The 25,962-nt window shown below is 41.3% G+C and overlaps 1 protein-coding gene across 1 annotated transcript in view; it reads left to right on the top strand.

Annotated features, from left to right (window-relative positions):
- Window positions 1–25,962, top strand: part of reep3b (receptor accessory protein 3b) — a 38,544-nt gene that overhangs the window by 3,499 nt on the left and 9,083 nt on the right. Inside the window, exons 2-5 of the mRNA XM_039616251.1 lie at window positions 10,754–10,826; window positions 22,106–22,182; window positions 22,679–22,799; window positions 22,894–23,007. Coding sequence (XP_039472185.1) covers window positions 10,754–10,826; window positions 22,106–22,182; window positions 22,679–22,799; window positions 22,894–23,007 — 385 coding nt within the window. The remainder of the gene's footprint in view (window positions 1–10,753; window positions 10,827–22,105; window positions 22,183–22,678; window positions 22,800–22,893; window positions 23,008–25,962) is intronic.

Genomic DNA, 25,962 nt, shown 5'->3' with positions numbered 1-25,962 from the left:
TCTTAAATCCTGTTTTTCATGGATGCTTGTATGTTCAGCTTTATTGTCACACCTGGTAGAGCAGCCACACTGTTCATTTGGACAGTTTTTGACTCAGCAGTGTTTGAGTTTGGGAACTTAAGAGGAGTTTGGACCCAGAAACAGCCACTGACTGTGTTTTTAGTGGAAAAGTCATGTAATCAAGTTCTTATTCCTAAGGCTCAAACCAGATGGTGGGAACTGAAATCTTGGATATCTCTGGGTCTCCCACTCCTCCTCTCTTCATTGTGTGTGTCTCCTGTGTTATTTTTCTTCTTTTTTTAAAACACCGCTCTGTGTTTCTCTGTTCTTTCCTTCCACCTCCGTCCATCTGGTTTTTGGTGGTGTACGATGTCAGGAAGCCAGGGAAACTGACCTGTCGCCCAGAGTCAAGACCCATCTGAAAGCATTATTTTCTCAGCTGCATGCAGAGAGAGGAAGGGGTGGGGGTGTGCTGAAATGAAACTAAGAGGAAATCAGAGGGAATATAAAGAAATGGACAGATGCTACTTTTGGCATGATGACATTTAACATGTTTTCTGTGTGTATTTGTAGTTTTTTTTTTTCTTATCCTTATGCACAGGATACGTTTAAGATCACGAAAAATGTAAACGTGTTCTTGCTACCATAGTAACTATCTAAATGTTTCCTAATAGACTTATTTTGTTTTTAATATAAAAATATATGACACTCCTGTTCTTGTACTAAAGTGATCTGGTACTCACAGAGGTCAGACACTTGTTGTATTAGGAGTAATATGGCATCAGTAAAGATGAAACCTCTATGTAAAGTCTGTACCAGCAGCATGCCAAGAGTATGAAATACAAAACAACGAGTCCAGCCTGTCTGGGAACGATGGGGCACAGCTGAAAATCTAAAGGAATCTCTTTGATCCTGAATGATTCAGTTTAAAAGAAATATTAGTCCCGTTTTTCTCAGAAACATAAATCAGCACAGTCACATGACCCATAGTAATCTAATTAGGCCATTTGAAGCTCGATGACAGGAGGACATTTGATACTTTTTTCAAACTTCAGATTTGTCCTTAGTTTTATGCCAGGTTCTGCTCTGGTGTTAGTTTGCACAGGTCTTTGGCTAAACAGAGTAAAGGACTGCACAGTAACTATAGTTTAAGTGTAAATAATAGTAATGTCTTGGTTAGCATGTTAGTTTTCTAAAACCAGAAGGGACCATATTTGGATGATGTGGTGGAGTATTAAGTTGTTAGCAAGCTGTGAAACACAAACACATATGCTAATTGGTGCTAACACTAGACTTTCATTCACGAAGACTAAGGCTGTGTATCATACAGCAAGCTATTTTAAAATGTCATTAAAATACTGAAGAAGGCGCAAACACAGTGGAGAGGTCCAGTTCAAGCCTCAAACAGAACGGTTGGCTAAAGCTTCCCAAGTCAGGAGCTGTGTCAGAGCAAAGTGGCCGCACTCCAGCACCCAAATGCACAAGTCATAAGTAAATTCACCCACTTTACAGTGAGTATCGATAGAGGAAAAGAACATTACTTTTACTGGGTAATGTATCAAAGTTGATAACTATGGGGATCGAGGCCAGATTCACTGGCAGGTTTGCTGTTGCAGGAGTTACGGTAGCTGCTTTTTCATTGAGTTTTTGTTTTGCGCATCACCAACCAGAACCTGCACCAAGTGAAGAAATGACTGGTGCGACTGCGCTGAGCTCAGTGTAGTGGTAGAGCGGAACAAGGACTACTGTGGCCTGCTGCAGTCTGAAAGGGTGAAGTAGCAGTGAATCTGTAGAATGAAAACTGTCTGAAGAATTGGCTGAGTATATTACTCAGTTAATTATTTTTATAAATAGTTTGCAGAGAATTACAGAAAAGACACATTAAAATGCATTAATTTAATAATGTAAGATGGTGTGCTGAGAAACACGCTGCATTAAGAAGGATTCACTCACCCTTCCAAATCGTCAAATTCAGCTGTTTCATCACCTTTATCGTGACAGGTGTATAAAATCAAGCACCTAACCATGCAGACTGCTTCTACAAACATGATGGTTGCCACCTGTGCACCAAGTACAGCTGTGACACTGACCGAGCACTCAGGGAACTGTACAGCGCGATCAGCAGTGAGGAAACCTCACACCCAGAGGCGGCGTTTATCACGACCGGGGACTTTAATAAGGGTAACCTGAAGAAAGTCTCACCAAAACTCCACCAACACATCCATTTCAACACTCGTGGAGACCGGCTTCTTGACCACTGCTACACCTCTTTCCGGGATGCGTACAAAGCCCTCCCCCGCGCCCCATTCGGCCAATCAGATCACCGCTCCATCCTGCTTCTACCCGCCTACAGGCAGAAGCTGAAACAGGAAGCTCCAACCCTGAGGGCGGTGCATCGTTGGTCGGACCAATCGGAGTCTACGCTGCGGGACTGTTTTGATCACGCGGACTGGGAAATGTTTCACGTGGCTGCTAAAGACATCGATGAATACACAGACTCAGTCTGTGGATTTATCAGAAAATGCGTGGAAGATGTCGTCCCATCCAGAACAGTTAAATCCTTCCCAAATCAAAAACCCTGGATTAACGGAGATGTTCGCACGGCGCTAGCGGCACGGAGCACCGCTTTTGCCTCCGCGAACACATCGGACTACAAACACGCACATTACCAACTCCGGAAGACGATCAAAGCAGCCAAACGTGAGTACAGGGACAGGGTGGAGCAACAGTTTGACAACCCTCGGAGTATGTGGCAGGGACTAAACACGATCACAGACTTTAGAGGGAAAACCAGCACACCGCAGACCACGGCCTCTCTGTGTGAGGATCTAAACGTATTCTACGCTAGATTCGACACAGCGAACACCAGGAGACCGGACAGTGTGCGCACCGCGGATGACGTCAGTGCGCACACTGTGTCTGAGGAGGATGTGCGGAGGTACTTCAGGAGAGTGAACCCACGCAAAGCTACTGGTCCGGACGGGATTCCCGGCCGCGTCCTCAAGTCATGCGCGGCTCAGCTGGCTGGAGTGTTTACACATATCTTCAACCTTTCCCTCTCTCTGTCTGTAGTCCCAGCCTGCTTCAAAATGGCCACCATCGTCCCTGTACCCAAATCCTCCACCATCTCATCATTGAACGACTGGCGACCTGTAGCCCTGACCCCATCGTGAGCAAATGCTTCGAGAAGCTGGTCAGGGACTTCATCTGCTCCGCACTACCCGACTCACTGGACCCTCTACAGTTCGCATACCGCCACAACAGGTCCACTGATGATGCCATAGCCCTGACACTCCATGCTGCCCTGTCACACCTGGAGAAGAGAGACACGTATGTGAGAATGCTGTTTGTAGATTACAGCTCAGCATTCAACACCATCGTTCCTCGAAGCTGGACAGGAAACTGCAGGATCTAGGACTGAGCAGCTCCTCTGCAGCTGGATCCTTAACTTCCTGTCTGACAGACGCCAAGTGGTCAGACTGGGCAGCACCACCTCATCCCCATCACACTGAACACTGGTGCTCCACAGGGGTGTGTACTGAGCCCTCTCCTGTACTCACTCTACACCTACGACTGCACGGCCACTAACAACTCCAACATCATTGTGAAGTTTGCGGACGACACTACAGTGGTGGGTCTTATCACCAACGGTGATGAGACAGCCTACAGGGAGGAGGTCAGCGCCTGACCCACTGGTGTCAAGACAACCATCTCACCCTCAACGTCGCAAAGACAAAGGAGCTGATAGTGGACTTCCGGAGGTGCAGAGGAGTACACACCCCATCACCATCAACGGCGCCGCTGTGGAGAGAGTGAGCAGCTTCCGCTTCCTTGGTGTACATCTGGCTGAGGATCTTACGTGGTCAGTACACATAAACAAGACAGTGAAGAAGGCGCAGCAGCGCCTCTTCTTTCTCAGGAGACTGAAAAGATTCGGCATGAGCCCCGCATCCTCAGGACCTTCTATCGCTGTGCCATTGAGAGCATCCTCACTGGATGCATCACCACCTGGTATGGCAACACCACCGCTTACAACCGCAAAGCTCTCCAGAGAGTAGTGCGGTGTGCTGAACGGATAATTGGAGGTGAGCTTCCTCCCTCCAAGACATCTACAGGAAGCGGTGCCTGAGGAAAGCGGGAGGATCATCAAGGACTCCAGTCACCCCAGCCATAAACTCTTCAGACTACTTCCATCAGGAAGGAGGTTCTGCAGCATCCGGTCCCGTACCAGCAGACTGAGAGACAGCTTTTTCCACCAGGCCATCAGACTGCTGAACACGTCATAGACACCTCACCCTCACTACTGGAACTTCAACATTATGCACTCCATACTGTACATTAATGCCACTGTTTTGCACATACCTACCTCTGTATATTTTATATTTTATATATCTTATTTTATTGTTTATTCTATTTCATTTGTAAAACATGTATATACACACTCACACACACACACACACACACGTGAGAAAACATATTTAGTACACACATTCAGTAATGTATATACCTTTATATATGGTACATATATTTATTACTTTTAGATTAACCATTTTATATTTTGCTTGTTGCACGTTATTGTATTTTGCACAACTCTGTTGCTTGTGAAGCTTGCACACAAGAATTTCACTCGCATGTACTGTACCAGTGTACCTGCACATGTGATGTGACAATAAAGGTGATTTGATTTGATTTGATTTGAAGTTACCTTATTGCTAAATATTCCACAGTTGGTGGTATTGTAAGTGGAAGTAACTGGGCAATGACAGCAACTCAGTCACAAAGTGGGGTCAGCTGATGTGGAGACACAGCGTGTGCAGAGTTGCCAAGCATCAGTCACTGCAGACCTGAAATCTTTATGTGGCCTTCAGAACGGTGCTTCATGGAGTAGCTTTCCATAGCTCAACAGCTGCATCCAGTGTTACAAAGCATGTCATGACTGGACTTGAGAGCAGTAGAGATGTGTTCTCTGCAGTGGCCAATCACACTTCTTCTGTCAGTCCATCAGATGAGTCTGGGTTTGGCAGTTGCCAAAAGAAGGTTACCCGTCTGACTGCACTGTGCCAAATGTGAAGTTTGTTGGATGGTGGATTATGGTGTGGCGCTGTTTATCAGAAGTTTTGGTGCAATCCAATATAACATCTCTGAGATGAACCAGGAATTCTCGGGATCAGTGCCTGAACTCACTTCTGGAAGAATGGTCAGAAATTTCCATAAACACTCCTAAACCTCGTGGAAAGCCTTCCCAGAAGAGTTGAAGTTGTTATAGCTGCAAACGGTGGGCCAACATGTATTTATTGACATACATACATAGTGTATGTGCTAGACTGTGTCCCTACCTGTCCAGAAAATCTCTGGGAACTATTTTCCCTCCAGTTCTTAAAAAAAGTTTGAAATAAAGCTTTATTGCTCTTGATCTTGGAATTGCATCGATTGGCTGCCGATGTTTTGATTTTGTGTGGCTTAAATATTCTTATAATAAAATGTATGAAATAGCTCAGGTGACTCCTGCTGAGACAAATCCACTCTTGAGGTTTGATTTTCCTGCCTGTGATTGTCCTACTTTCCTGGAGGAACGTTCCACACCCACCTTCACTTTCCTGCATAACATACCGTTCTTTAAGTTTAACAGCGTTCACTACCAACATGGTTACTCATGGATTTGTTACAAAGTAATATCTTTGCCATCATATGAAACTGAAAAGCCAAATCCTATGTGACAGGATATGTGGAAGACTAAAACCTTGCTTGTCATTGCTGAGCATGGCTCATTTCTTTATTTCCCTCACACCAAACCCAACTTATTCTCAAACTCATTTTACATCTTCGGCCACATACAGCTCTCTTTGATTTTAAGTGGGCTGGACTTTCATTGGGAAAGTAAATTCCCAATGAACTAAAAACATTTAACTGCACATTTAATCTCTGAGTAAGAGTGCATGTGACGAGTCGTCTAATCATTGCTGCTGTCAGGAGTCGGTACCAGGCGTGGCTGTAGCTGCGGCGGTAGAGCAGGTCACCTACTAATCAGAAGGTTGGTGGTTTGGCCCCCGTCTGCTCCAGTGCATGCCAAGTATCCTTGGCTAAGATACTAACCCCAAGGTGTGTCTCTGCTCCACCATCAGATTATATAACATATCTTATATAGAAGAGCACAGGAAAAGTGCTTGTGCGACTGGGTGAATGAGGCAGGTTGTGTAGAGCACGTGCTCAGAGTAGAAAAGCGCTATATAAGAACCAGTCTATTTACTAGTCCTTTCATTTAATTATTTTCGTATAGCATCAATAGCTGTAGTGGAGATTTTTCTCAGTGGGACAGACTGCAAAATGTGTGAAAATACAGTTAAAAGTGTGAAATTTATGCCCCTTTCTGAAGACATCCAGTGGGCCTGATTGCAGTCTTTTCTGGGCTGATTCGGAATCTTGGACCTTATGTTTGACACCCTTGGTATAGCGAGACCAGGAAGTCCTTGCAGGCTCTTGTTCCTGTGTGTCTGGGTAGTCCAGGGTCTAATCTTGGCAGCTCTCCTTTCTGCATTAAACACTCACACAAAACACATTCGGCACCAGAACAGAGAAACAGGATTCAGGTACAGAGTTTTGTTTTTCATCAGTGGCTCAGCAGTGTGCTTCTCTACCCTTTATCGAAAAAAAAAAGCACATTTTTGAACTAGCACTGACATGACGCAGAGACGTGACGAGCGTGTGAAGTCTTGGTTACCTTGATGTTTCTATAGCAACAGCTGGAATATAAACAGCTCTGTTTGTTGGCAGCTCGCTGGTTACTGAGGGGACTGTGGTCAGAGGCGGTGTATCTGTATACAATACTATATCCACAAAGTCTGTGGCTAGATTTTTTTATGGAATTTTTATAGTGCAAAAATGATTTAAAGGCTTCCATGTTTCCTAAAAGAGTGAAAGTTGTCAATAAATAATGAGTAAATAATCAGATTATTTACAGCCACGGGGCAGTAAATAATCTGCTCTGTGGAGTCAAAGGATCCGTTCTTGGTTGGTGAGCTCTTGGTAAAATCCACAACATGTAGTAGAAGGGTTAAATCAGCTCCTTTATTCTTGTCTTTATAAATGGGTTGTCGAAACATTTCGCAAACATGAAAGTATTTCTGTTGTATCCCATCACTGCTATCGATGTAAGGACGTGTGTGATGAATTGAAGTGATCGGGCACCGGAAGGTGGAGTCCTTTTTTCTCTTTTTTCTTTTTTTTTTATCTGATCCAATACTCGATGATTAAAATGATCGATATCTCTGGGCCTGTTCTCACTTCCTCGTGAGGTGTGTTCAGTATTATGAACATCAGCTTCTGTTCATGTGTCCAGCTGCTCGTGAGAGGAGGCTGTGTGCCTGTCTGTGGCTGCAGTGCTGTATCATGTTGTGTGCTAAGTGGAGAAGTTGAAGATGGCACTGTTGATATTGATGCTGTTTTAAGATGATGGTATTTCTCTGGATCGAGGCTACACTTGGGTACGCTCTGTCTCTGACTTTTAAGAGAGATTCTGTTAATTCCAAATCTCTGTTTAGAAGCAGATACCATTTAATCTGCTTTGGCTGTTAGTTTCCTCTTTACAGAGTTTCTCACAGGTTTCTTATAATTTGGTTTTCTCTGGTGTTTGCAAAGCAGTGCTGTTGTGAGACTGGTCAGGTGTATTTGAGTTGAGGCACAAACAGACTACAGCATTAAGATCAGGATTATTTGATTTGGATGGAGAAGATCGTCCCACACTTATGCGAGCATGTCTGTTGTCATGGTAGCTAGCGGCAATCATGTAAAACTCATGAATCCCGTCTTTCTAACAGTGTGTGTTTTAATCACTACCAGTGAACATCTGCGTAATTAAAGCACTGAAATCATTCTTTTTGATGTCCGCGGTATTTTATGTAATGTGAATTATTCTCACAGTTAGGGCTGTGCGATATGACCAACATCTCATATCCCGATATTAAGACATCTATCGTCCGATAACGATATAAATCACAAAAATTTAACATTTTCTGTAAATTCTGTGAATCTCAGGCAGCTCGACTTGCGTGAAGTGTTTCCAGCTGGGCGTCATGTAGCTGGAGTCCAGTGTTTTAACTGATGCATGAAACTATACATTTTTAGACATAAGTTGTAACGGCTGCCGTTTTCTTTGTGAGTATTTATTACACAGCGTGCTGCGGGGAAAAGCCTGTTCTAACGTTTTAGTCTAAGGTTTATTTTTTAGCACCTGACGGCTCTTTTTTGCTTCTCATCCGTAAATAATCTGCTCTTTCACGTGATTCAGTTTATTTTGAAAAGTCTCAACAGGATCTTGAGCTTTATTGTGAAAGGTTTATGTGGAAAATAAACAAGCGGACACGCGATGGTGTTACTGTCGTTGTTGCTAACAACAACGCACAAAAACAGGCGCTTGTCCGTCCGTAGTGTGGTTATATTAAATATAAGAGAAAGAGAGAACTTTAGGAAATTAATATAGCCACTACAGTGACCATCAAAATAATGAAAAAATATTGCCGTAAACAGTTTATTTTGCGACACCACGAAACAAACGATAGCGTAAAATGAAACGATAGACGTTTTTATATCGTCATCCGATATATATCGTTATATCGAACAGCCCTACTCACAGTTAGCACAAATTGAAGGCCACAAAAATGTTGTGACTTTATGCAGTGAAGTTACAATGCTATTGCTTCTGAAAGACAGGGACCAGGTCTATGACCACTCCCAGTCAGCTGCAGTCTTCAAAGCAACTTTAATGCATTGAGACAACAATACAACAGCAGTAAGACAGTCAGTCTATGATTCGTCTGGTTTTTGTTTGATATTGGATGGGGCTAGTTTGGCAATTACATAGATTCTGTTTGTTATAATACAGCAATTAACCATTAAAAGTGAACAAAAATCACAATTCTGTTTCCATCTACATGTATAGAAAATACAACTACACAAATGTAGTTGCTTCCATTCAGAGTCTAGCCAGAACCTTCAGACTTAAAACAGAAATGCCTCCGCAAAGAGCGACGTAGTTGCTACAAAATGTCAACATAATGTCAGCAAATTCACTTTTATAAAAGAATAAAAAGAGCGCGACTAGTTTCAGTCTCCTCTTCCAGAGGCGCTCGCAGGTACAGGGACCCAGCCTGATTGCAGTAGTTTGCTGATTGCAATTAGACAGAAATTATTTGCAAACCTTTGCCAATCTGTGTGAGAGTGATTGCAATCAGTCTGAGGCAGACAGCTATGTTACAGCTATGTACCTAAACCTTGCTTTGTGATCAAAAGTGGAGAGACTGAGGCTGTTGCATCCTGTTCCATGCTTGACCTCTCAGCCACTACATAAGTTATTTATTTATTTATTTTGTGGAAAAAAAAACCCCAACAACAACCAAACAGTCCAGTAACACTAGCCAAGGTAAGCAGGGTAAAACAAGGTAATCCACAACATTGCTGTGGCTAATGGCTACTAGCTAACTAGCTAAAAAAGTTCTTTACTCGTTTTGTTCTATCGATGAGTCAGACAGCTTTAGGAAAAGACTGGTGACAGTTTCCACACTTTTTACATTAAATGTGATGTACAAAAACTGCGATGATACTAAAGCACTTATTTTGTGCTGTAACCATGCTGTGTTGCTCCCGCCTTTCAGTATTTGTAGTCAGTGTTTCCTGTAATCTGTACAGCTGAGTAATGTTGATGGCAGCTGACAAACTGAATGCCACCCAAGAAGCTGTGTGTTCGTATGTGGTACACAGTCAGGGTATATCTAACTTGTGCATACTAGAGAGATCTGCACACTGTGCTGTAGACAGGGTAACCTCAGTGCAAGAGGAGGAGCTTAAAAAAGAGGGATTGGAGGAAAGGAGTGTCCCACTTTAAATTTATTGAGTTGCTTATCTTGCATTCTGAGTCACTCCTTCAGAGGCTTCTATCATGAAGAATATATGGTGTTTACCTAGTGTGGGCGTGTAGATGTTCATTCTTTTGGTTTTGCTGTGTGCGTGTGTGTAACGAGAGCTCTCCTAATGTCATCTGAAATGCTTGATCCTTTATTGCTCATTGTGCAGTTTCTCTTTCGTTCAGGTGAGATTCAGTATATAATTTCAAAAAAAACGAGGCCTGTACAGTCAAACCACACCAGCTTCAGAAACCCAGCTTCACATTCCTCATATGATTTTCTCTGCTTGAATCTTTGCACACAGTCAAGAGTGCAGACTGCAGTATTTTGGGGTAGTGTTGAAAACTGCATAGAAACCAAAGTTCACATTACCCTCAACTACTGTTGCATTATATCACAAAGGAAAGTGGGATATAAATAAGTCCCCACATTGTTCAGATGCAAAAGATGATGGGTTTTGACAATAAAAACGCAGTTTTGTACATTTGCCTTAGCTTGCATGGTGGCACTGCAGGCTTTCAGCAGTGTATGCATTGGTACAAACAAACCAACATAAAAAGGATTTCTTGTATACATGTGAAACAGAATGTATAAACCTGTAGCACTGGTTCACCATTCAGTATCTACTGTATCATATACACGATGTACAGGCCCGTCTTCACTGTGTATGCCTGCTGATCAGCATATTGAAATGGGGTCTGGGTTTAAAGGCAAAGCTGTGTTTCCACATATCAGCGATGTTACAGTGCAGAGAACTTTCCTGTCAGTTAAACTTTACTAGAGAAACTGTATTTGTGTTGATTAAATTTGAGAGAAGTTGAAATGATGAGAGTCATGTGTGTTCTGTCTCCATGCAGGCTGCTGTTTGGGACTCTGTATCCTGCGTACTACTCTTACAAAGCTGTCAAGACCAAAAATGTTAAGGAATATGTAAGTTCAGAAATATTACTCTTTATTCACTTCTCTTCTCTTGCATGACTTCATCTCACACACAGACACACTGTGGGGGGTGGGGGTCTAAGTTATTTGTTAATGTTGTTTTTAAACATTAGAAAGCATTTCATTTCAACAAATTTGACAAATTAAGAGGTAAAGTGGGCCAAAATGATCTGGAGCATGATTATAGCTTTTTCACTTATTGAGTAATTATACCAACAGGCATACAAATTAATAATATCATCAAGTGACGTCATTTTGTATGTGAATGCCTCCAGCATGATCCCGCTGACACAGCCGTCATTCTTCATGTGCTCATGTCTGCATATGTCAGTGAAACTGAACATATGATGTTGTAAGTTTAAAATATATATCTTATTTTCATCATTATGTACCTTTTTCAAAATAAACTGAATGGTGATATTAACCCAGAGATGATACTGGACACTAAGTGCAGTACAGTAATAGACTATGTTGGACTAATGCAGAACAGGCTGTTGTATCCACTGTTAGTTACATTGACTGCACAGCCCCTTTTCCGTCAGTACCTACTCGGATCGACTCGGTATGGTGTGCCACGGTTTTCCATTAGGTCATAGTACCTGGTACCAGGTATGTTTTTTTTTTTGTTTTTTTTTAAAGTTACCTGCTTGCCCGGGGGTCCAGGCGATCCAAGCAGGCACTAAAATGTGAGGTCATCAGACTGCATGCCACTGATTGGCTGGCCAATAGCGTCACTCGGTGAGTCATGAAGAGTGTCTCCTTCATGAAAATTAAAATCACCATTTTTGAAACCCTGCATCGAAGGAAATGGCAAAAAACCAAAAAAAACAACGCCATGATCTCTGAGTGTGACGAAAAGCCACGGACCAAGCACCTGGTATTGTGTCGACGTCAAAGTTTGTTGTAGTGTTTGTGTCGCATATTAATTACATTGCAGGATGCTCGGACGTGTTGCTATGACAACAACCTCACACGTTAGGTAGTACTGGATTGGACAACCAGTCAATCTGTGGGGAGTTGATCCGAGGAGGTACTGATGATGCTGTTTATTTTGACTTGCCAACTTCCACTTGTTATACAACAGCATCTTTGTGCTGGTTAGGGGTGTGAAAGCAGCCAGCACTCATAATGTTCTCCCATATACATTCTCCTATTTACTGACCACTTTATTACTCACAAATCGACCATTCCAAGTGTGCCTCTGTTTGACTTCAGAACTGCTTAATGAATGCAGGGGCATAGACGCAGATTCAGCAAGGTGATGGAAACATTCCTCAGAGACTTTGGTCCATATTGACATGACATCATCACACAATTGCTACAAATGGTTCAGCTACACATCCAATATACAAATGTCCCATTCTAACAAAATATCCTTGGATAACATACTAAACACAGCCGATGCATTCATTGAAGTGTTAGTGTGATAGACGTGAAGAGGAAAAAGTGCTTCCATGTGAAAGTATGTGGGAATGAGACATGTTGTATGAAGCACTTTGAGTGCTCAAGCACTTAGAACCTCAGTTTGAACTTAAGCAAGTCGACTTGCTTAACTATTAAATCTATTGGTAGATTAATAATTCTTTTGAAGTGAGTTATTTCTCCCCTGTACCATTAGAGGATTTTAGGGTTACCCTAAAACCCTAAAAAGGGTTACCTTTTGGTAGGGTTACCAAAGCTCACTTTAATCTGTGATTACAGTCCTCATCCTTTCAAATATTTTGTTATCTGTCAGTTTTAAAAATGCGTTTGATGATTTGAATGATTTGATCTTTTCATCTCGATTCAGACATTCTTGTCCTTGTCTTAGGGACTAGCCACCTCTGGTAGATACCAACGTGCTTTCTTTAAATCTCTTGCAGAATGTTAAACATGTCTTGGGACTGATTACACTTTTAAAGCACGGTTGGATGCATATAGACGATATGCCCTAGAGGTGTTTTGGCTAAGGAGTCGGGTGATGTAACTAATACCAGTGAGAGTGACATTCCAGTCTGCTGAGTTAGTAACACATTCACATACAGCTTTAACACACCCTCTCCCAGACTGCTTTGAGCTGTCTTTCACCCACTTTCTCCATTACTTTATCCTTATCTGCTCTTGTTGTTAGATCTCTGCTTTTACTTTGCTTTTGCAGAGGTTTGTAAAGGAATGGTTGGAAATGAAGATCAGTACTGTTATGGTATCTCGTGAAGACATTTTACAAGCCTCAGTGCTTATAAAAGCCTAAAATGCTGCACTAGCAACTTTGATCTATGGATTACACAATACCAGATCATTAATGATCTTTAATTCATGGTATGACTGTCATTGAAGTTTAGATGTTTGAGACCATTAGATGACATTACCACAGGTTTATGGTAATTTCACACTTTTTCCTCCTGAGTCTCAGTCTTTTCACAGCTGATCCTGTGGGCTGTGTATGGAGGATCGGTGTTTCCTGTTTTCATTAGGACCGTTCAAACAGAAGCTTTACACCCATCAGCACCCATTGTATACCCTTAGTGATTGGCTTGTTTAAATGACTGATCAATGTCACAGGAAGTGTGCCACACAAAATAAAAGCTCCTAAAATTTAAAGCTGCATATCAGGGTCAATAAATGAGGTTGGATTTTATGGAGTTCCATCCATCCATCTATTTTCTTCTGCTTATCTGGGGCTGGGAGCCTTCAGGAACCTCATGCAATGGACGAGTCGTCCCCCTTGTCCCCAGAAATATGTGGGATTAAGAAGGTCCTCGAAGAATTCCTTCTACCACCAGACAATATCCTCAGTCAAAGTCAGCAGCGCTCCACCCACATGTGAACTTTTACATCCATACATTCCCAGCAGGTCCCTGAGGTCATGTGATCAGGGCTTGCTGGTTGTCCAGCACACGAGGCTGAAAACGAAAGGCGACCGAGCGTTTGTAACTGTGGCCCCCAGACTGTGGAGCTCCCTTCCTTTGAGCCTGATATCTGTGGACTCAGTGGTCACTTTTAAAAAACAGCTAAAAACTCATCTTTTTAAACTTGCTTTTGGTTGATTTTTATGCTTTAGCTTCTGTGAAGCACTTTGTGATTTTTATCTTGAAAGGTGCTATATAAATAAAATTTTACTTACTTTTTACTTTACTTCAGCTACTGCCTGAGCTGTGTTCTGCTTGGTGTGTCGGTACCTGTCGGCTGCCTCTGAAATCCCACAGGCTAACCAAGCCCGATAGGACTCCTCCTTCAGCCTGATGGTTCCCTTCACTTCCGTTGTCCACCATCTGCTTTGGCGTTTACCACAACAACAGGCACCAACCGTCTTGCGGCTGCAGCTTCAGCAATGGACGAGCTGAATGTGGTCCATTCAAACTCACTGTCCTCGGTCTCCCTTGGAATGCTGTTGAAACTCTGCCAGAGGTGGGAGTTGAAGATTGCACGGCCCGAGGCCTCTGCCCGGCATTCCCAGTGCACCCTCAGTATACGTTTAAGGTGCCCCAGGCCTGTCCAGCATCCTCCTGCACCACCTGATCCAACTCACCACCAGGTGGTGATCAGCTGATAGGTCAGCACCTCTCTTCACCCGAGTGTTGCCAGTATATGGCCACGGATCTCATGATGTGAATTACAAAACTGATCATTGACCTGTGGCCCAGGTGTCCTGGTGCCACGTGCGCTTATGGACGCCTTTATGTTTGTCTGTAACAAACATCGTGTTCAAACTGTGGTTTGCACAGTCCAGTAATAGAACACCAAACCAGGCCGTTCCTCCCCGGTCTTACTGTCGTTGCCCACACGAGCATTGAAGTCTCTTGTAGGATGACAGACTCCCAGGTGGAGCACCCTCAAGCACCAAGAACGTCGGGAACTCTAAATTGTCATTTGGCACATAAGCGCAGATGACAGTCAGGACACGTTCCCCGGGCCGGAGGCTCCGCCCTTCCAGCTACTTTTTTCAAAAAAGCCTGCAGCACTTCTTTATCGTCTCACCAAAACAATTTGCATGAGCTTAAGTACATCTTGTTTCATTATATATGAAACAAGATGTACTAAGCTGACAAGGAGAGACAAGGAGAAATATTTTGTGTGCAGTCATTAGTTTAATGCAATTCTTCAGCTGAATCTCTGAGTCTCATTGCTGTTGTTGTTTTTAGCTGCAGCTCACCCTGCAGAGGTTACTCCAGTTCATGACAAACTTGAAACACATCCAAGTCCCAGCCTTCTTTTTTCACTGCTTATGAAAATGTGCACGTACCATTGCGCTCACTGACTGATGATGTCGCTCAGATTCCAGCAGAGTTGTAGTTGGAGTTGTCCATCCATGTACAGTTTGTCCACACTCAGTTGTAGATAAACAGGTTTCTGAGATCAGCCGTATGTATCCCTGCTGCAATTGAGCAGGCTTGTCTGCACCACCATGTGGTAACAGGCCATAGTGACCATTTTTCAGCTCCTTTGTTCCATTTCCTGATTATTTCTACAGATTTTATTTTTGTGTCTTTTAGTATTGTTGTACTGAAAGAATTGTGATAAACTTGAGTAATCATCCAGCTTTCATTGCATATGGTTCAATAACTAATAATTATACTTTCCACATTTGCATTGGTCCTTGGTGTTGCGCTACCTTCCCAAGTTAAAAACATCTATAAATGTTTGGGTGTAGGGCTGGGCCATATTATACCGTTCACAGTAATACCGGTACAATGTTAGGCAACGATAAGAAAATGAAATATCGCGATAGAATATGGGTAAAACGCGCATGCGCAGTGCCTTTGTTTTCATATGCACATGGCCGAAAAAGCACGGCGGCAACGGAGAATGAGAAGGGGGAAAGCGGGTTGTTGAGTGAAACGGATGAACCAGAATTGGTTTGTAAAAATGGTGCGACTTCAGTGATGTGGAACTGGTTTGGTGTTTGTCCGTCAGATACACAACAAAGCACATTTTTTTTGTAGAACATGCAAGCAGGCCATCGTTATTGCCGTATTTGTTGGACTAAGGTGCTCGTAAATCTGGGAGTAATCTGGGTCCTAAACTCCGTCTGCTTCAGGTCCCAAAGTCAAACGAACACTGCAGCATCACTGAGAGTTAAAAACTGTCTAAATTCTTTCATCTTTAATAACACGATCAGGATTGCTGCTTTACCAGGTGTAACAATTAAGTTTAACATCCAGGCATCCATGAAAACAGGATTTATTACATTTAACGGAGTTAGAAGTTAGCAGGAAGTTAGCTCGCTAGCTTCCACCTAAACATGATATAGCATGTTCTGACTGAGAGATTTCTGAAACATTCAAACGTACAGCTCTGCTATCACTTCCAACATAAATGAAGACAGAAAACTAAACAGCAGTGACATTTGTAGGGTTACTGAAGTTGGGCTAGCTGCTATATAATGATGTGCTACGTGATCACTAGCTATACAGCTATGTTAGCATAGCATAAACACAGTGAAGCTGGAGGATGAACGCCAACTTTTTTCCACTCGATAAAAGTTAATGTGAGGGTTCCCGATGGTTAGGGACAAATGCAATCGCATGGCAGGATGCTGTAAACGGACCAACCTTCAGTCAGGAGAACAACTGAGATAATCCATCCACAATACGAGATTAGTCATTAATATACTGCAACAACATGGGAATAGTTATATCGTTATTGCAAATTTTCAAATATATATCGTGATATATATTTTTGGCCATATCGCCCTGCTCTATTTGGGTGGACCTAGACACTGTATTACACTGTATGTGTCTGTTGTCCATGCCTGTTTGGAGTAAACCCATCACTCTTTTTTTTGACTTGGTGAACTAGAGCACACGACACACAACTATATATCTGTCTGTTTATCTTTAAATTATCTTTAAATATATTTTGCAGTGTGTGTTGGATCTAGAGCTGGGCGATATAAGATTTTTTCATATCACGATATGTTTTTTTCATTTCAGGCGATAACGATATATATCACGATATAAGCCAAATAACTATATTTGTAAGATTTAAATGTGCCGTTGCTCACAAGTAAAATGTGAAATAATCAGCAGCTTGTTTTGATTTAAATATTTATTTCCCATAATAAGTTCAACAGGGTAGATGTACTTAAGGAACATGAGACTTCAGTTTCAGATAAATAAAGGCAAATATTGCAAACTACACAAAAGGCAGCCGCTAAAGCGTTTAAGTTTCAAAATAGAACAAACAAACAGACTAAATTGTCAATTCCACTTAGAAACAAAATATTAATTCTAAAAATAAATCTTAGTTTGTTTTACAGAAGAACAGACAAAATTGACTAACTTTTGTCAATATCAAATAAACTGAGAACTAAAAGGAAATTCTCAATCTCTCCTTGTTGTATAGCTTAGCTTTTCAAACAGTTTTAACAGTTACTTTAGTCTGACAAAAGCCGAATGACGAATTAGCGCTTTCAGTCAGAGACTGAGCATGCACCGCTTTATTGTATTTCCAGACTTGCTTTCGGCACAAATTACAGTGCGCGCTACTCTGTTTTTTGTCAGACTTGAAATAGCCGAAATACCTTCACACTACGGAACTTCTGTGGCCCTTCTGTTCGACAAGCTCTCCGGCATTGGAACCACCATCTGTGTTCTCTTCGGTAACCTTCGCTCACGCTCTCGGTTGATTTTTCTCTAGTCGGCAAACTCCTTTCCTTCATTACCCGGGCTGCACGGCTGCAAAAACAAATACACATGTGCGCCTTGGCGCTTGTGCTGTAGGTAACAAGTCACGTGACGTGACGCTGCGGCTGTGATTGGTTCGGCTCTGCACTACTTAATTTGGATTGGCTGTTCTATTTTTTTTTTTAAGAGGACAAGAGAGATGAGGCCTATCGCAATAGTTTAATTTTTCTATCGAGAAAAAGTTATTTCACAATACATATCGTTATCGTTCTATCGCCCAGCTCTAGTTGGATCACTGTCATGCTAAAAAATTAAGCTGTTGTGCATCAAATGCTTTCCAGATGCTGTTTTCTGATTTAAAAATTCCATTAATTTTGACAAAATCTCTAACACCACTGGCTAAAATGCAGGACAGAATCTTGACTCTGTGGTTTACAGATGGCTGTAGACACTGTCGATGTTACGTGGCTCCCAAAAAACCCAAACAGTCCTCTGGTACAAGGACTGTAAATGAGTGGGAAAAACAGCCAATAACCAAATAAAAGACAGACCCCCAGAAAGCTTGGAGAACTGTTGCTCAAGACCACTTAAATCGTTTTAAGAAGGTCTGGGATGAAATGAAGGATGACTAAAGACTTGAGCACATGAGATGTTGCCTTATGGTGCTTCAGTGGGGCCAGTATATCGGCCAGTATCAGCTATTTACCAGTTTGAGTATCTGCAGTTTTAATGGCTGATCAATGAACATAGTAAAGCAGAGATGTGACAAATGGCCTTAAATCATGTTGCATGGTTTTAAGCAACTTACTTATTGGCAGCATGTGTTTAGAATCCCACCAAAAAAAATCAGCTGATCCAAGTATAGTCTGTCAGAGTGTAAACAAGTAATCCACAAATCTCATAACTAACTACATATATCATATCAGATTTTTTAATCCCTAAATATCAGCATATTGATCAAGTGATGCCCTGTCAGCACTACTTGGTGTGGTGGGGAGAAAAACCTGTGGGAGAAGTTCCAGCAGAGGTCACGAGAGATAAAGAACTTTTTAGCACCAATGTAAAAACAAAAACTGCAGTCACTGTCTGTGCTTCACTTACATGTTTTTTGAGCTTTACTGTTCAAGACAACTTTTCAACCAGTCAGCATTCTTTGGACTGAATGTCGTTGCCAACATACTGTAGCCTTCTCGGAGGATTGAACTCAAAACCACCATAAAGCCTCCGTACAAGGAATTTTCATTGTTTTTCTACAAAGCCCAAAAACTATATAAATGCAAGACTAAACATTTTGAGTGACGCAAACACACTTTAAATAAAAGCTTGTTAGTCTCTGCAGCTGAGGAACATAAGATGTGGGTCAGTGCTTGAGAAAAGTGTTGTGATACTCGGTGTGCACCTTAGAAGTTTGGTATAATAGAAAACAATTTGATGACTAATTGATAAGCTGAATAACTTTAGTGTTTCTTTCATTTAATCAGGATGAATTGATGGATGGTTAATCAGCTGCTTGGATACAAGTTTGCTCAGAATTCTTTGAATTTGTTTCAGAGGCACTTAAGTGAAGCTCGGGTGGTCTTAACTGTCGCCCACCTTTTAGTACTTTACCTTTAGCTGTAAACGTGGGTGTTGTTGTCACACAGTGGGGCTGGCAGTGTGGAGACCCAAGTCTGAATGTGATAACTGACGAATGCATCTACTAGGAGGCTGAGCTGTTGGGCCACCAGAATTTTGATCCAAGTTTAACCTTAGCCGTAGTGGCTGTGCAAGTCTAATGTAATGTTTCTTTTCTTTTCTTCCCTCTGGAAGGCGGCTATTCAAAGACAGGGTCAGTAAATGTCTACTGTAAAAGGCTGGTGTATAGGTTACATCTTAATGTACTTTGTACTGATGAAATGAATCAGGAAGAAAGCAGAAAATATTCTATCTGAGATGGAAAGAAGAGGAGGTTGGGAGCTGAAATGTCTGAAGCAGAGGGAGATTGAACGTATAAATTAAACCTCTCAATCTCAGCGGTCCTGAATTTCACTCTTTACATTTAGTGTGTGTGTGTGCGTGTGTGAGTGTGAGAGAGAGAGAGAGAGAGAGAGAGAGAGGATGGGTGAATGTTTCCCTGCTGTGTCTCTTTCAAACACTTTCTCACAGGGACATTCTGGTTCCACAGAGATGAGTGAAGTAATGTCATTAAAGAGCTGAAGTGAAGCCGAGTGTTAAAAACAATGAGAAGTCCTGGCTGACTTTCCATACTGCATTTTTTAATCTGGGATGTTTTTCATGGTGAACTGTGCTGTTCAGCATGACGGTGTGGTAGCTGAAAACCCCCCTCTGTGGGCAAATGGGACACAATTAAGCATCACTTATTTACACACACACACACACACACACACACACACACACACACACACACACACACACACACACACACACACACACACACAACCCTGTTCAGCTGTCTTAGTGAGGACCCTCATTGACATAATGGTTTCCCTAGCCCCTTACCCTGACCCTAAACCTAACCATAACCTAATTGTAACCCTGACACTAAAACCACGTTTTGAGCCTCAAAAATGTGAGGACCGGGTTGTGTGTCCTCACAAGTGACTGCTGGTTCTCACAAGTATAGTAGAATGCAGATTTCAGTCCTCACAAAGATAGCTAGACAAGAACACACACACACACACACACACACACACACACACACACACACACACACACACACACACACACACACACACACACCTACTGCTTGGTTAAAACTGGAAATCCAGTCAGACGAGACTGGAAAGCCCTCAAAGAGGGATGAAGGAAGCGAGACCAGGGAGGGCAACGGAAAGAAAAAGGGGAAAAAAGTCCTCAACCTTTGTTTGCTCTTCACTGCTGCCAGCCTGCGCAGAGGCTTAAAGGAGAAAGAACAACATCATATAAAAATGAGTTTATTAGCTAAAACCTGTCCACTGGGGTTCGTGACCATGTTCACTTGTTACAGCAGTGTGGAGCAGGGTTCTTAGTAGAATAACTTTTGAATGCTCTGCTCAGTCAAAACTTGATATCACCAGTTGAGGTTGTTGACTTATATCATCAAAAATGATCAATTCTACCCATTTTCAAAATGCAGTTTTTTAGAAGCACCCATCATGCCTCAGGGCATGTAATGTAATTCAAAAGAAACCCCAAGTATGTCAAGTTGTGGGCATTAGTAGACATTTATAGCATAGTAAAGGATGCTGTTACAAATACAGAAAATGTTCCTGTGTTTGTTACACAAAGCATGCTAAAGCAATGCACTCTGGGTCATGCAAAATGGTGGCACTCCAGAGCTGGTTATTATATCTAACTAACTAACTCTCTAACTGTTCAGAGCTACGCTTCATAGGAGTCTGTACATCTGTTTACCACGCAGCGGCACATCTGTATATATGTAGCATATCTGTATATTTGTTCATAGTACACCTGTATATCTGCCCGTCTGCACAGCAATATAGAACATCTGTGTGCTGTACAGATCATCTGTATACAACAGTACATCTGTATATTTCTGTAGTACATCTGTATATTTGGTCTCTACTTAACTCTTCTGTATACGCTCTGCTCTTATTGCACTTACTGCTCTTGCAGTCTGCATCTAATCAGAAGTGTATTTTGTTACCCTGTATTTATCCATGTGTAATGACAATAAAGTGGAATCCTAATCCTGACAGACCAGAATATACAAAATATGAGCTGCTTTTGGTTTGAACTTCCAGTGCGCAGGAAACGAGGGATGCAGTATGAATCCTCACATCTATGGAGGGCCAGGAGTGACAAAATGAAATAATTAAATACACAAATAAGTAATTAATTAAATGTGTCATTAATTAATTAAAATTGGAATTGATTGAATAAATAAATCTATCAATAATTAATTAAAGGCACGATCATTCCATTTAAAACATTTAATAAATGATTTATTTCCTATTTTATTAATGGCACGTTTAATTAGTTATATAATTGATTAATTATTTACACATTTAATTATTTATTTCAGTTTTTAATGATATATTTATTTAATTCATTTTGGCAGTCCTGGCCCTGTGGCTGTTCATGAATGAATTTCAAAGTCAGGGGGCGGGGTTAGTGCTGAAGTCAAACCCACTGCTTTGGTCTGCTGTAAGGCTGTATTATAAACTGTGATATGAATCTGTAGGTGCTATTATCATGTTTAGTTATAAAGGACGCCTTGTTACCTTTAGTCGTGAGCAGTATTAGTTTCCTTCTAACATCCAGGAGTGTGTGATGTGTTTCATAGTTTCTAACAAGCCTTTGACAGTGAAACGTAACATGACCGAAACGCCAACATAAATAAAACACGCCCCACACAAATCAGATGTTAATCTGATTTTATTTTTATTTTAGTAAATCTGAAAATTCTAACAGACAGTGGTGCTTAGATTACAGTTGAATAAGTATTTAAAAAAAAAAAAAAAAATGGATGATGTCATCATTTCTGGAGTGTTCATGATCAGCATGCTGCTTCAGACGCTGATGCTCTCGGTGGAAATGCTCCCTCTCTGTCCTCCTTGTATAAAAAAAGATTTTTAATGTTAGTAATGTTAAGAGGTAATGCATGGTTTAATGTTCAGCCTTCCTTTTAAACAGTGATTTATGCAGTTGTCTCTCTGCCTGTAGGTGCGATGGATGATGTACTGGATTGTATTTGCCCTCTACACTGTCGTGGAGACGATTACTGACCTAACACTTGCATGGTGAGTTTGCCGTGAATGTTAAACACAAACGCAGTTATTCAAACATTATCTAAAAATGAGAAGTTTTTGAATATTTATTATTGTTCATTAATAAGAGAAAAGAATTTCTTATCCGGTCATTCGATTAATCGATAGAATATTCGATAGATTAGTCCATTAATAAAATAATTGATACCTGCAACCCTACAGCTTTTATCAGACAGTCGCAGAAAGTGCTGGGACATGTCAGTGCAGTCCAACAACAAACATAATAAACCTTCAGAGCTGTGTGCAACAAAAACTGACAGCAGGAGTGGGAGTGGGTGCATATCTCTTAAACTGGTTTTCTGCAGCAGAAAAGGATCATTATGTACCATGGGTTAAACTTACTGTGTGTGTGTGTGTGTGTGTGTGTGTGTGTGTGTGTGTGTGTGTGTGTGTGTGTGTGTGTGTGTGTGTGTGTGTGTGTGTGTGTGTGTGTGTGTGTGTGTGTGTGTGTGTGTGTGTTCCTATCCAGGTTTCCTCTCTACTACGAGCTAAAGATAGCTTTCGTGATCTGGCTGCTGTCCCCTTACACTAGAGGAGCAAGTCTTATTTACAGGAAGTGTCTGCATCCTTTGCTGTCCTCCAGAGAAAGGGTACATTCATCCGTCCATCCACATGTAGTGCAGGTCACACTGCTTTGTACCCAGTTGAACTGTGTTCTAAAATGTAATTGTTGTCTTCCTTTAGGAAATAGATGAGTACATTGTGCAGGCCAAAGAGAGAAGCTATGAGACCATGGTGAACTTTGGCAAGCAGGGCCTGAGCATTGCAGCCACCGCTGCGGTCACTGCAGCTGTCAAGGCAAGTGTCTCTGAACAAGTATTATTCTTTTTTTATTTTTCACATGAGTACATTACAGTTTTATGTTAGATAGCATGGCTAAGTCAGTTTTCATCTTCTTTCTCACTACTTTGGTATTTTATTACTCTGTAGCAGTCTGTCGGCTTCAGCTCTCTTTGCTTGCAACAGCTTCCTTTATCTGTTTTCTACAGTAAAGCCTGTGGGCACTGAATGTCCTTATTTAGCTCGCTAAATCAGATGTAAGCGCATATAGACAGTCACTGTGGTATTGGTGCATGAATGAGTGCATAGGAGATGAATCGATAGCCTGTACGAGATCTTCACTTGACGATGTGTCTGATACCCTTTGCATGTGTACACACATCCTCTGTGTGCATGTCTGTGCCTCAGATGCTCTTCCTGCAGAGCCAGTATAAATAAATTGCATTTGAACTGGTTTCTTCGGCATTTCTTGAATACCTGCGTGATCCAGATAAGCCCAGTTGATCTCACGCTTCACAGCACCTGAGCAGTGAGGATCCACTACAAAGAAAAAATTAATGGTGTCAGGTTAGAAGATCTACAGTAGTACAGCAGTGTTTAGCTCCAAATATGAACACATGGTTTGTGAGACACTACAAAACAGCTAACTCCTGTAACAAATTAATAACTACTGCACATTATTGTGATGATGATGATGATGATGATCAAGAATTAGTTGGTATTAAGTAATTTTATTTGTTTATGGGAGCACCTGAAAGTAGCTTTATTAAGCAAGACTAAACCAGTTAAGCCCATGTTTAGAAATGGAGGAATAATGATTTATAAATGATGCAAAACTAGTACATTATTAATTATTAATAGTATGTAGGTATTATAATATATAACTATAATAGAATTATGTTGTGTGTTTGTGTGTGTAAATAAACAAACAAATAAACAAATAAATAAAGACACAGAATTAAACTGAATTGATTGACCACTTAGGATTTAGCAGGTGCAATGTTCAAGTATCAGAAAATGTTAACATTCAGATGTTAGGATGGTCTCTATGAGTCTTACCTTAGCCTAAGCATTTATACAGTGTTTGCTAACATTTTAGCCTGTGGAGCGGTTGGTTTCACTACGACACCGTCAGCCGTGTCAAACGAAATGACTTCACAACTAAACAACTTGAATGTTGTTAATGAGTTAAAACTGAATGAAGTCGCGTTCTTGAGTGGTTTTCCCAAATTGGAAGTATTTCCACGACTGCATTGAACCAGGTTCTGCTGACCACGCTACCCATCGACTCTGAATGGGGTTTTTAAACAGGCCATACTTCATTTAAGAGTAACTGAAGTTCTTCAGTGGAATTAGTTTGTGGCTGACTTCAGCTGAGCAACACTGTATTATGTTCTGTTTTAGAAAAGGAGCACCTGCTTTTTCAAATAGAAACACTTTTTAAAATGAATGAGGTCAGGTGTGCATATTCTAAAACAAAGAAGCAGCACTCAGCAGGATCAACGACAAGTGTGGTTGTTTATCCAACTTCACTGTAGTTTTTGTGTCCTAGCTGTGGCAGTGAAGGCCTCATAAAAAGCCTCCTGTCTCCACTTACTAATCAAAGCGATGGCTCTGTGTCACTGTCCTGCATCTCACTGCCTCATTTTGAGTCTCTTATGGTTTTTTCCTTGACATGAAGATCTTTCCTTACATATTTCATCTTTGTGTTCCCCGTTTGTCTTTACAGTCTCTCTCCTTTTCTCTGCATGCATGTTTTCTCATCACAGGGTTAGTAACAGTTTTTCATTTCTTTAAAATATTCTTGCGTCTTAGTAGGAATTTGATTGACCTTGGCTTTTACAATAAAACCATCTGAAATGCACATAAAATCTGTTTGAAATAGTTTAGCTGAGCCTAGAGCTGTGGTTAGACATGCAAACCTGGCATTTACACCACACCACATGTACCTACTGTCACAGACTGAGAAGAAAAGACATTTCAGAGCTTTTCCTCCGTCCAGTTTACAGTTCAAAGCTGCTTTTTTGTCCATCTCACAGAGCATGGGACTAAAATTCAATAAATAAAGTCATAGCAAACAAAGTCAAATCTAAGAAATCAAAAAATAGAAAAATAAAATGTGCTGTAATGTGGAAGCTTGCAGTCCTGGCTGGTTTGGTAACCAACCAGTTTACCAAATGAATTTTACAGCTCACAGTGCTCCTTTTTGTCCCCTTTTGTGAGATATGTCTGTATCCACACTGATAACTGATAAAACTTTTGCATTGCTCTTGGTAACTACGGGACTGAAGAACTTGTTAATAAGATCACATAAACTTAGTTTAGCTTTGAAGAGGTAATAAAGGTCACATCAAAACATCCCATTTTAGATCAGAGTACTTTCATCATCTAGGCAACTCTTGGTTAACAATTTGCTAGTTTTAAGCAGATGCAAACAATATAAACAGGGACTATTTTTGATGTTCCTGTCACTGCTGTCAGGATGGTGCAGACATGCAATAAACATACATTTAAGTTGAAAACACTGTAGTATGAAAATGTAGCATCATTGGCCCCAAAGGAAAGCAGAATAATTGCTTCATTGTATTATTGTTAACTCAAAGTGACCCAGAGAAACCCAACCACTGTCCAGATTAAAGGGTCCTACTCTGTTGTTGTGTTATTAAGATTGCAAGTGTAACAAACTCGACTAAATATGAGTTGACATTGTTCTATATTGTATGTTTGTTGGTCATCAGCATGCAGGGTTGTGAATGTTTTGGATCCTGAGGGAATACTGCAGATGTCAGCTGGACGTTTGCTTTTAAGATGATGTTTTCTGCATCTGCACCAACTTGCCTCCTGTCTTCCCTCTGACTTTTGTTTCTTTTCTGTCTGCACTAACATCCTTGTGTCTTCAGGGTTTCGGTGGTTCAGCAGGCTGCTCTGGGAGGTAAAAACCAGTCAGTGTAAGCAGCATGGACAGAATGTTCT

Source organism: Oreochromis aureus, linkage group 8 (genome assembly GCF_013358895.1).
Source record: "Oreochromis aureus strain Israel breed Guangdong linkage group 8, ZZ_aureus, whole genome shotgun sequence".
NCBI classification, from domain to species: Eukaryota; Metazoa; Chordata; class Actinopteri; order Cichliformes; family Cichlidae; genus Oreochromis; species Oreochromis aureus.
The sequence above is the reverse complement of the archived record's forward strand: the minus strand, read 5'-3'. Positions and strand labels throughout refer to the sequence as shown.